Source organism: Nuphar pumila, chromosome 6, assembly GCF_984573655.1.
Source record: "Nuphar pumila chromosome 6, dmNupPumi1.hap1.1, whole genome shotgun sequence".
In the NCBI taxonomy this organism is placed as follows: Eukaryota; Viridiplantae; Streptophyta; class Magnoliopsida; order Nymphaeales; family Nymphaeaceae; genus Nuphar; species Nuphar pumila.
In genome coordinates, this window is record NC_143254.1 from 13,138,809 (window position 1) to 13,152,157 (window position 13,349).

General features: G+C 38.7%; 1 protein-coding gene across 1 annotated transcript; it reads right to left on the bottom strand.

The window, feature by feature from the left end:
* Positions 1-3,764: 3,764 nt before the first annotated feature.
* On the bottom strand, positions 3,765-13,131 carry LOC149834011 (cysteine-rich receptor-like protein kinase 3). The gene is made up of 8 exons (XM_090011179.1): positions 13,043-13,131; positions 10,324-11,139; positions 7,341-7,451; positions 7,128-7,267; positions 6,837-7,047; positions 6,520-6,754; positions 4,457-4,601; positions 3,765-4,341 (listed from the first exon to the last, which is right to left on the bottom strand). The coding sequence occupies exons 2-8, from the start codon at positions 11,066-11,068 to the stop codon at positions 4,033-4,035; spliced, it is 1,896 nt and encodes a 631-aa protein (XP_089867305.1). The 5' UTR covers positions 11,069-11,139; positions 13,043-13,131; the 3' UTR covers positions 3,765-4,032.
* Positions 13,132-13,349: the final 218 nt, after the last annotated feature.

Consider the following 13,349-nt stretch of genomic DNA (forward strand, 5'->3'; position numbering starts at 1 on the left):
GAAATAGAGGCAGAGAGAGAAAGAACATAGTGTTGTGTTCTTGTATGTCTGAAAGAAATTTCAACAGTAAAAAGCTGTGCATAGTGGGTGCTTAAGATCTCAATAGAGAGAGATCTTTGTGCACGGTGTCTGCAGTGAAAAGAAAGAAAAAGACATTGTGTCTTTGTGGTGAATCAATGTAGTGAGCACTTGGATCGTGGATTTGTCGTTCTCTCCAAGTGAGGGAACATATCCGTTGAGCAAAAGCAAGCATAGACGATCCTCTTATGCTTCCGCGATAAGAAAAAGGTATGTATCGAAAACCTATATTGGTATCAGAGCATCATTTTATTTATGCTATTTTTTGCTTATGGATGTATCCTCGTATGCACGTGGCTGGGACCATTGTGTGTTCGTGATGGATCATGAACACACGCTCTGGGGCCACTATCGGGCCTGCTCAAAAACCCTAGTACCGAAGGTCTATGGGTTGAGCCATAGACCCGACCTTTGACCCATGTATGATGTGGCAGGGCTGCAAAATGGGCCCTCCGTCAGGCGGGTCACTGCAGCCGCAAGCCAAGCGACTAGGTCGCAAACTTGGGTTGCAGCCAGGTGGGCTGTTGTGGCGCAGGCCCCGGAGCAAATCCTACGACATAGAACGCAGGCCTAGCCCCCGGCTCTGCAGCACAAGCCGCAGACCTAGCCCCTGGCCCTACGGCATAGACCGCAGGCCTGGCCCCTCGGTCATGGGCTAGGGTATTACGACTGGGCCAGAGAAAAAAAATTAGGGGCCGAACCCTAGCATGGCTAGGGTCCATGTGGGTCGAGGCCAATGGCTAGCGGCTGGAGCCGTAAACTCCCTTGGTTAAGCCACTACTAGGTCGGGGATACTCGGATCCATATAATTATAATATTTTTTTGAATTTGGATGAATGTGATATAATCATATTGATTATATAAGGAGATTGAAGTGCTTTGAAAGTACTTACTCTATGTGTTGATATCTTATTTATACAGTCATAATACGGTTTAGATAAATATAATTGTCTTAGGGAAAGTGAGAGATGATTATGAACGTAGTGAGTTTTCGATTTCACGCCCTGAGAGAAATTATATATTATCTAATCATGTGATTATGACTGCATATAGATGTGCTAGTGAATAGATTATAACATGCTTGAATAACATATTTGCACATTGTTTTTTACTCTTATTTTATAAGGACATGGTTGCACCAAGTAAATCCATAATGGATTTAGCACAGATTGAGAAACTGAATGGTGATAACTATGATATATGGCATAGAAAGATTCAGTTTACACTGGAGGAGGTTGAGGCCTTGGAGGCTCTCAACCATACTATGAATCAACCTGAAATCGGTAATGAGGCACATTCTCGTAGGGACATGGAGACCTATGAGAAATGAAAGCGTATGAATATTGTTGCACGTGTCACCATCCTAAAGGACTCAAGTTAGTTTCTCGAGGAGGAATTAAACTAGTATAGATCTGTACGACAAAGAATCAATGATGTATGCATACACTCACTGGAGTGAGATAGTCTTGCCGTAATAAGTGAATCATATCACGTATGTCGCACCATAACTATAAGTCGACCACAAAAAGAAATGAAAAATGATTTCTGCTTCTTCATTGTGTGAGTCCTTGATATATATATATATATATATATATATATATATATATATATATATATATATATATATATATATATATATATATATATATATATATATATATATATATATATATTGGTGTCATTATGAATTAACTTTTGACCTTATTTTAAGAAGAAAGATGAGTGTTGCTACTTTAGCATGTCGCTTAAGACCATGTCTGATTCGGTCTAAAAGTACATGTCTGGGAAAGCAACTTATTTTGATTCAAAGAATGAAAGTTGAAAGGGAAGATCATTTGACAGTTTTAAATTATGCACATGTTAAAAGCTAGCTTATTTTACCACATCCTAGGGATGTTGGGTTTATGATTAAACATGTGACATAATGAAAAAGGCCTTATCTAGCATAGCTTAGCACTATAAAATGTGCAGAGGGATTCAATATGCTAGAATGTGAAAAATGTATTTGATTTAGGACACAATGAGCTTCTTACCTGGCTTGTGCAGGTACACTTTGTGTTATCTTATTGTTTGCAGGTTTAGGCTATTATGTTACACCAACCGGTACATAATATGCCTCCACTCCCTAAGCTCACGGGTCGCACGATCCATTTGCCAGTATGTATACTCTATGTTATTCACCATAAGAATATGTTTGATGTACCTTCTTCTAAGATCTCTTCCCATTATGTGCGTGTGGGAGAATGTTGGGTTGGGTACCGGGTTCGCCCATGATGAGCGAGATCCAGATCCGGCCCACCATTTGAGAAAGGGGTGGTTTGATAACCACCCATTATCCCCTCTTCTAGGGATTTTTGATTCTTGATATGCATAAAGGAGCATAAAGAAATAAAGAAGAAGAAAAACTCACACAGAGTGTGAGACGCACAGCAAGAAAAGGCTGGGCCTTTGTGTGCTTAAGAGAAAAGAGAGAGGGTGTGAGACACAGAAAAAAGAGACAAAGGCTGGGCCTTTGTGTGCTGTAGTGAGAGGAAATAGAGGCAGAGAGAGAAAGAACATAGTGTTGTGTTCTTGTATGCTTGAAAGAAATTTCAATAGCTGTGCATAGTGGGTGCTTAAGATTTCAATAGAGAGAGATCTTTCTGCACAGTGTCTGCAGTGAAAAGAAAGAAAAAGACAGTGTGTCTTTGTGGTGAATCAATGTAGTGAGCACTTGGATCGTGGATTTGTCGTTCTCTCCAAGTGAGGGCACGTATCCGTTGAGCAAAAGAAAGCATAGATGATCCTCTTACGCTTCCGCGACAAGAAAAAGGTATGTATCGAAAACCTATATTGACAATTGAATGGAGCTAAATGGCTGGTTTCACATTAAAAATAATAATAATAACAATAAATGATGTTAAACTTATAACACTCAAATCTGGAATCTAAAGGCACTGTCACAATCACATGACTATATGTCCTGTATAAAAGAATATCTTTATCCAATGATTTTTATAACAAATGGATGATGCAGAACTTCATAATAGTAACAGAATTTGTCTGAATAACATGATGGAAAGTTCTTCAATGTGAGGGATCCATATCACCAACCACAAGATCATAGTCCTTGTTGGTGTTATCAGACTTGCCAAATTGGTTTTCAGTAAAAAGGAGTTCTCAAGACTAGTTCAATGTCTGAGTTCAGTCATAACCAAGTTCTATGTGAGTTCACGGTTCAGAAAGTGTCCAGCCAGCTCTGGTTCCGGTTCTAGTGCTGGCTCACAAGCTGGTTCAGGCTCAGCTCGAGGAGCAGGATATGGTGAGGGCTACCGCTAGGGTTCGTGGTTCTGGTGCAGGGTCTGGGCACGGTTAGGGATATGGCCAGGGGTCAGGTTCTGGTTATGGCCATGGCGAAGGATATGGGTCGGGTTATGGAAGTGGACTTGGCAAGTAGAAGAGTAATGCAGAAGCTAGGCCTTGCGTAATGAGTATATAAATAATTGGCCTCTATTTATATTTGAATAAAGATATGGTTGGTCTTAATTTCAATGCAACCTTGGCCACATTAATATTTTCTAAGAGATGCTTGGTTTCATTCATTTCCACTACAAGCTGAAACATCAGGAGTCATTCAAGAAATGACATTGCAAAAAGAAAAGAAGAAGCATTGAGCGAGAGAGAAGGAAAATTTGCAATATGAACTATGGATGCAAATGGTTCAGATTTCCGATCAGAAAATACATTTGCTAGCTTGAGAGGGTAACCATCTTTGTTCATTGCACATCAAAAGCATGAGGGTCAGATGATTCTAACATGCTTGCATGAAGTCATTGTGATCTCCCTTTTTGGCTTTTGACACTCTTGTCACTTTAACAGAAGCGAGTTGCTAACTAGGCTCAAGACACAAGGAGCACAATCTGTAACTTGAAATGCCACACTCTATGATACAGGAATTGTCCAGAGAAACGTACATCATCTTGGATCAAGCAAAGTGATTGTCAAACTATTTACTGAGGATTGGGTGTCAAACGCCGGGAAAGGAATTGTTTGGCTTGCCAAATTAGGATTCAGAAATGGAGGCTGCGTCGGAGAAGGGATGGTGTAGTTTCTATCAGTAAGCATCTTCACCACCATGGACATCGGCGGCCGAAGTTCAGCTGATGCTTGAGAGCAGAGTAGTCCAACTTTAAGCACATGGACAGCATCATCTTCCGAAAAATTACCTTCTAGCTTTGGATCAACAACTTCACTTAGTCTATTTAATAAATAGAAGTTCCAAACCTGAACAAGAAATTCATTTCGATCATGAACTATAAAGAATCAAGAATTTCATGTTTCAAAAGAAAATACTCTATCTCATTTCAAAGTCAATCAAGTTCTAAGATATGAATATCACCATTTGTAGAGCATGTCCAAACTTTCGTTGGCAAGAATTATTCCTCTTCCCAGTAACCATCTCAATTACTACAACCCCAAAGCTGTAAATATCTGCTTTCTCTGTCAACTTCCCACGGACAAGATATTCTGGTGCCATATACCCCCTATAACATTTGAAATATAATTGAAAATGGATGAGTATACTATTTTGTAGAGGGAGGGAGAAAGATGTGCATTGATGCGCCATACTTTCAAAATATCGTGAGATATTATCTCTGTAAGATAAAAAATTTATTTTACAGGCAAAATATTGCAATATTTTGAAAATATTGGATATTTAAATTTATCCCAATAATATCTGGATAATATCAGAAAATCTGTGTAAAATTTCAGTAGTATCTATATTCACGTTTTATGTTCAAGTTTTATTGTTTCTATATATTTCTTGTTTGTATTTATATTCATGTGTTATTGCTTGTTGCTTAACATATATCTTTCCTTTTTTTCCAGTTTTTTAATTTTTTATTTTGCTAGATTTTCCTGACCGGATACACCAGACGACCCACTACCTGCTTCAGCAAGTATTTTGAAAGATGTGGTAAGCAAAGTGACCGACCAAAAGCTGTCAATGTCTCTAGCACCTTGTTCTTTGGGAAGAAGGACAAGATATGACAGTCCCCATCTCCCCGGGATCCAAGAGTTTCGGTAGAACTCGTTGAACATGTCCATCAGGTCCCCTTCGTAGACATCCCATATTGTGAGCAAACAACCAGAAATACCTGCCCGCCATGGGGGCTCCCGCCCTCGCCAAAACCTCTTCATAAATTCTCTATCAATGATGGGGAGTTTGGTTTTTCAGATATGCCAATGATGTCGATCTTATTCAATCTAATATAATTTGCCAAGAAATCCACTTTAGACTTACTTTCGAATCCCCAAATATTCCAAGCTTTCATCTCGAAATAGTAAAAACCAATCTCCTTCTCCAGACAGCTTACCCTCAAACTTACGTCCCACTCTTTAATCCTTAAATATTGCTCATGCATCTCTTAAGCAATCTTCCTCTTTGATTCGACTGACAACTTCAATTAAAGCAGGATAATTAATTAAAAAGTCAAAGGTGGGATGTCCCTATCTCTTTATAAAGTTCTTTCACCTTCAAGTAAGGTGATTAGGGAAAATCTAATCAGGTCTTCTCATGTTAGTTTTAATTAGTGCTTTTAATTAGAATAAGTGTCATGACACAGGTAGGACTCTAGAATTTTCTCTTTAGTCTAGTTCTTGTTTCATAGTCGGACTCTTTATGACTTATATGATTAAGTATGGACTCTATCACGAGCCTCTCATATATAAATACTCATATATAAATAGAGGTGTGAGATTTCTTTTTTATATAATAAAATAATATAAAAGTTTTCTTAGAACCACTCTTTCTCGCCCTCTTTTTCTCAATAAATGTCTCTGTCTTCCCTTCTTACTCTCTCTCCTCCATCATGTTCCTCTCTATCTTTGTGATTCACATGAGGTAAGGCCTCCTTAGACTAGTTCTTTATCCCTTTCAAGGGCTAAAACCCTTCTTGTACCCTTGTCTTATATCAGAATGCTTCCTTACCAGTGAAAGCTAATGTTGGAGCTCTGTCAACCGTAGTTCTGCGGATCAATAATCCTTCTAGTTTTATTATAGATATTTATACACTTCCTGGATCCCTATCATACCTTAAGATTAGTCTCTAACCTTTCATAAAATTGCCTAAGCTATCTAGACCAAGACTGCATTCGAATGAACAGTCCAATTCTATGCACATACCTTGACCATACTTAAACATGTAGAACCCTTTAAGACATCTCAAGATTGGTGTTTTGATAGACTTTGTTGTAGCACTTTTGTGTGTCTACTTTGGTAATTTGGTAGGCTCTCATTTCCTTACAGCTACAACTTTCTATTGCTTAGAATTGCTGATACCTTTACAATTACCATGTTGAAGATTGATATGGTTAATGGTAATTCATGCATTTGTAAACCAAACATAAACACATCTGCAGCACAAAATATATGAAATGATAACGCAGCAAAGTGCTTACAGGGTGCCAGCGACCGCAGTGCTAATATGAGTTCTTTCTTGTGGGAAACATCTAGCAAGACCAAAATCTGCAATCTTGGCTGTAAAATTCTCATCAAGAAGTATGTTGCTTGGCTTTATGTCTCTGTGTATAATCCTCAGCTTTGATTCCTCATGAAGATAGGCCAAGCCTTCAGCAGTTCCGAGAATGATATTTTGCCTCATATTCCAGCTCAAAATTTGAGTGTTCTCCCTGTCTGCATCAAACGAAGTCCTGTTAATATTTTCTTATGGAGCGAGCTGCACAGAACAAAATGGCAGAGTGAGATAGAATGAGACCAAATACAAAATGTTCAATGCTTTTGTTGGGAACATATTCATAAACAAGGAGACTCTCGGGGCCTGTAATGCTGCAGCCTAACAGTTTGACAAGATTTTTGTGCTGAACACCACTGATCAAATTGACTTCAGTGAAGAACTCATCCACCCACTGCTTTGTATTGAAAAACAGCTGCTTTATGGCGACAGTATTCCCGTCTGGTAGTACGCCCTGTTGAACATAATACTTTTCTAAAATTGAACTCATCCTGCAGAGTTTGATATATTAACATGATGATAGAAGAAACTTACCTTGTAAACTGAACCTGATCCTCCTTGGCCCAGTTTGTTTGACTCATCAAAGTAATTGGTGGCTCTTTCAAGTGTTTCATACTTGAAGTTAAGCGCAGATTTCTTTATCTTAGCAGCTAGACCACCAAGTTTCTTCCTCTCTGGAATAGAAATCAATTTCAGCAATAGAAAAATGACCGTAAGCAAAATATTCATGTCAAAAAATTATATGACCTTTTCTTCGATCAATTCTCCTCTTTCCAAAGAAGGCAGCCGCAACGGAAATTGTGAAAACCACTAGAACAGAAGAAGTTATGGCAACTATAATGGTAATTTTATGATCACCTGGTAATGGACAACACAGAAGTAATCAAAGAAATCAAACTGTGAAGGCAAAAACAGACAAAATAACATCCAAGAATTCAATGATAAACAACTAAGAAGACTATCATAAAGTACAGGTTAGAAAAGTTTTTCGTGCAGAATGATAAAGTTTTGTCTACAGTAACAATAAATACCATGACAGCAGTAGCACCCTGCATATTTTTGTAACATTAATTTGTACATAAGATTAGTTTTTTTCACATTCGAACGTCCGAACTACGACGTAAACTGGGCATTTTTAACACTTTTTTGTAATTCCTAGACATGGTGAATATTTATGAAAATTTTGAGTAATTGATTTTAAGGCCTTAAAAGGTCAGAATTAGATGATTCAAGATCTGGCTGGTCCCTATAAAACCAAACATGTAGATTCAGAGGTGGACATTGAGTTGGGCTGGCCGACCTTATTAGCTACCCCTAAGGGCCTGACAGGCCCGTAAAGAATCATGGGCCGTCGATAGCCCAACCCAATAGTTATTGAGTCGGGCTATGCCCAACATTATTTGGGCCCGATTATGAAAAGTTTACCTGCAACAATGTTCAATCAGCTCGGGTCGGGACAAACTGACTCATAGTCATAGGTCCAGAAAAAAGACCCGTGTCTTAAGTCCTCACGTGTTTTGACAGTGTAATTAAAAATTTGCTTTGCCCCTTCTCTAGACTCTATGTAGTTTAAAAAAAAAAAGGTGTTACATGGCATATTATATTTTTTAACAAACAATTGAGTTTCCATTATAACTCCCTCTCTTCCTCTTAATTGTCATAATAAAATCATTATAATTAAAATTGTAAAATCGAAAACTGTTGAGAACCTCTCTCTCTCTCTCTTACTAAAACTAGATAATCAGCCTGCCCATATGGTAGGGCACTATATGATAACTTAAATGGTAAAAAAAAATGTTTAAATCATATACATTTATTAAGAATGAAAGGAAAAAGAATGGGAACCACAAACATATTGATAAATTTAAAATATTATATATAAAGTTTTAAAATTTTATAGCTATTAAGGAAGATAAAGACATTTTGGTGACAGAGCAGTTTTAAATAGTAATTATATTTGAAAAAATTACAATGTGCCACGTAGGTAACACTTCCTTTTTTTTTAAAACTCTATACAAACACCCATATAAATATAAAGTTTTAATTACATTCTTAATTCACATGACCAATGTCAATTAATAAAAAGTTATAAAACATCCAATTTTTTGCACCTGAAGCCATTGCTCATGCTTTTATAATATTTAGGATTCAGGAAACGGACTCGACTCTTTAGGAAACCATAAGAATGCTAATTTCTAAATCTTGGTAAATAGTATTTGATGATGATTTTGTTGTGGATGGGCTAATGCTCTAGTTGTGTGGGTGTGCTCTGTTTATATGCTCTAGATAGGGGAACAACTCTCTCCTCTGATCAAATATAAGGCTAATGGTTTGCCTGTTTTTTAGATAAGTGGGAAGGAATATTAATAGTAAGGCATTTGTGTACATGAGAGAAAGAAAACATCAAATGTTGTGGTCGTATGAGAGAGAGCAGTAAATGTAATGTTGTGCTAGCATTTTTAGAGGGAGAGAAATAACATTAAATGGTGATATACATAAAACGAAACTTGCTCATATATCATCCATTTAAATTACTTTGTGGGATGAATAGTTTCACATGGAAGAATGAGAAAGAAAACGACCCTCCATGTGTTATAAAAGGAAGAGCTCTTTACTTTATTAACCCAATGGATTAGGGTTTGACATGTTTATGCCCAACCCAAGACTCAAAACTAAAATATATTTTATGCATGCATAATATATTTTTTGTTTTTTCATGAAATATATTATGCCCAACCCCGACTCAGGGTGAGACCCATGCCCGAACACGACCCGATAAGATATCTAGTTGGGCTCGGCCCAACTTTTATCAGGCAGGGTCCTCAAATTGAGGCCTGAGCCCGACATGAACCGGCTGGATACCCAACAATCATCAGGCTATCCGGTCTAGTATCTACCACAATGTAGATCACATAGATGACATTGGATTTAAGAGAAAAAAAACTAAAACCCTTTAAAAAATCATGGTCACACATTAGTTCTCATGTTCTAGTGACTGTATATATGCGGATGTGGAGCCACATTGTGGCCAGGGTGCCCCTTGACCCAAAAATTTCCTCAATAATAGAGTTTAGGTCAAGGTGGGTAGTACCCACCATGAATCGACAGGGTGGGTACTACCCACCCTGACTCTATGTAAAGTCGGGTCAGAGTGAGCACACCCAAACCCAACTTTCTTTTACCCTTCCACTCCCTCCCCCCAACTCTCTCTCTCTCCTCCGTGGTGTTGGACATTTTGCACTCTGGCTCGAGATAGAATGAATATTTAATTAGGATTTTAAGGTTTTTTTGTGTTTTTTCAATTAGCATTAGACATAAATAATGAATGCTTAGAATATTAGAGATTTTATTTGTTTTTTAAATTAACAGATGATTTTTTTTAGTATTTAAGGTATTGATTGGGTTTTTGCATATGACATGAACTAGGGTTTGGGGGTCTTTCAATTGCCATAGTTATTGGTCACTTAAATTAGTTGGGAAGGTGTAGGTGTGCACCGCCTAGGAATGCATGCCCCAAGTGAACTGAAGATTGCCACTGTTTGCCGGCGATCCAACATAAATTTTGGACCCTTTGAGCCCGACCCGACTATTTGGCTATTGGATCAGTTTCTCAGAACCAGATCCCAACGAAACTAATTTTAATATCCACCACATGATATATATATATATATATATATATATATATATAGAGAGAGAGAGAGAGAGAGAGAGAGAGAGAGAGAGAGAGAACCTTTGCTGGAAGTGGTTGAGTTGTTGTTCAAGAAATTGGTGTCGGAATACCTTAGGAAGCATCCAGTGTACATGGCCCTCCCTTCGGACCCTGGCAAGCAACCCAAAAGTGCCATGGATGCGTTTGTCAGGCATTCCCTACAGCGGCTAGAGTTGACAGTCCTCCAACAATTCGCCAAACCGTATACTGACTCGTTGCCGACCGTCATTGCAGCCTGGCTGAACCCTGCACCACTTCCAGAAGCTTCGAGAACCATCTGACCCACTGCCCGCCTTGCCAACCCGGCAAATGCATTGGACTTTGGGGCTGACTTGGAGCAATTGACCCGATCTGGCGACCCGAAGATCTCATCAAAGAAGCTATTGTAATTCTTCCTGATGAAGCATCCATCAAAGAAGATCCGGCCACCATTGAAAGGGAAGCAGCTTTGGAGCAATTTAACGCCTTCGGTAATGCAGAGCCCACAGTCGAGCGTGGAGAGATCGCCATAGCATTGTGCGAGTGCGTAGCATGCGTCCAACGAACCCGAGCCGCTGGCCGCGAGTCCGAACCGGTCGGTCCGGATCTGGTTGCTGATGTTATTCATTGACTTGAAAAAGTTGGGGATATATAAGGTTTGATTGTGCTCCAATTCTTTGTTGCATGTCTGCATTAAGACGTTGGATCTTGGGTCCGCCATTGTTGTGGACAAGTGCAGAAGGATAATGTGGAGCACAACACCCACAAGACCCGACCTTGTCTGCATTTTCTGTTCTTTTTGCTCCAAATCAAGTAAACTTCCAAGTGTTCAATTTCAGACCAAGATCACCACAGATACTTTAAGAAAAGAAATATAGAAAAGATTCAGTGATGATGAGCAACCACACAAACAGGATGAATACGCCAACGCTAGATCTTACTGATCACTGACTATAGTAGTTTAAAGCATCACTGTAGACCAATCGGGTTTGGACCTGGTTGGGTCCCTGACCCCAATCTGAATCATAATTTTCTGGATATGGACTATAACATGAGACCCATTTGCATGTCTGGCCCAACTGGAGACTGGCCTGTCAGATCATATAAGGTTTGAGTTGAAAGTTTGAGTTGGATCTAGAACAGTTCCTAATTGGCCTGACGAATTTTCACCTTCCCAAGCAGGAGAAACTTGCTTTCAGCACATTTTGCAGTGTTTGGATAAATTACATCCATGACCCAAAAAGGATCCACGATCAGATTCTTAGTTTTCAACGCAGACATGTATCTGAATTTGGATCTAATGTATCGAAGTTCAAAGTCATTTTATGTTTAATTAGTAGTATTAGATCCATCAGTCCGTATGCACCAGGCCAGTCCAGTAAGCGCCTGACAGGCCTGAGTTGAATCCTGTCACAACTATTATTGGATTTGGGCTGGCCTCGGCACAAGCTTGATCAGTGCTTAATTAGGCGACCCGGTTCTTGGCTGGCCAAGCCAGGCCCATTTATTCAAAATAGGTTGCTTTAGACTCCTTGTATTTAAACATGACAATGGTGCATTAAAGATTTTTTTAATAAGGTTTTTGCAGGAAATCTAGATTTTCCAATCTTTAAAATAGAAAATTTGGGGAACGTTTAAAAATAGGCAAGTAAAACAAAATGTAAAGTTTAAATTCTATTGAAAATTTTCAAAGGTTACTTTTTATATGAATTGTATGAGATCTAAGGAAAAATAAATCAGATATAGATGGAGTTTGGCAAAAGTAAGAAAGAAAAAATATATTTCTTGGGTGAATTGTTGGAGGAGTGTTGAGCATGATTTCTACGTTGATATAAATTCTTGATTTTTTGTGAATTTTGTAATTTTATTCAAAATAGGTTGTGTTAGACTCCTTGTATTTAAAGAGGGCAATTTGTCCTTTGTAATGTGTGTATCTCAATCGTAATAGTTAATCTCAGTGTGATCGTAAACGTAGGCAACTCTTGCCGAACCACGTACAATCCTTGTTATTTATATGATTGATTTTCTCGTCTTTATCCTATTTTTGTTTTTTCAATCTATCGATAGATCAATCTATTAATAGTATGTTGAGTCGTTCTGTAACATGAATTTGAAGGTTATTTTTTATATTTAAATAATAAATATTACATAAAAACCATAAATATATTTCAAGTAGGAGTTGAACTTAAAAGTTTATGTTTTTTCTCATTTTCTTATTTTTCACCCTAGTCTCTCTCTCTCTCTGATAAAAAGATATTATTTTACAGGGTATGAACCAGGTCTGGTTGATGTAATTCTTATAGGTTTGGGTACCGTTTTTTGAATGGCAGAACGGATTGGACACATAAACTGCACCTTAAGCCAGATCTGGGATCGGATTTACCTGGGTCCGAACCAGATGGGACCCATTGACTCCACTGATTGCACCTGGCAGCAACCGTGCAGAGATAGAATCCAAACACCGGAATCATGACCCATTGGAATTTCCAATTAATTCCACAATTAATGTCTATGTAATCAGACGCATCCCCTAAAACCCTTCTTTCGATTTTTTTTTTTTTTTTCAAAGGCAAGCTAGTGTTAGGCAGACCCCTACCAGATATCTCTTAAGCCCCCATGTGGCAGCAGAGGGATTCGCACCTGAGCCTTCAGCTTGGCACAGGAGCCCGCTTACCACGTGCGATACCACCTCGGTGGTCCTTTGGAATTTCACAAAAAAAGCAACAGCGAAAACCAAAGATATCCAGAAGCTCATACTCACCTCAGATTCGGATTTCTCCAGATGAGGGAAAATCTCAGGAGTTCCTCAGTGATCTCTTCCAGCAGCAGGCCCACGTTAAAATCCACCACAGATCCCGAAGTCGAACCATGATAATCGTGAAAAGATCTCGATAAAGATCTCTCTTTGCCTGATTTAAGGACAGAAAATCAGGAACTCCGTCAACGAAGGGAAAGAAAGGAGATCGCCGCGAGGGAATCTCTCTCTGGTAGCTGCATTTATTACCAGGAGATGTTTGTACATTGGTCAAATGGGAAAGAAAAAAAGTCGAGAAGGCGGCGGTGGAGGA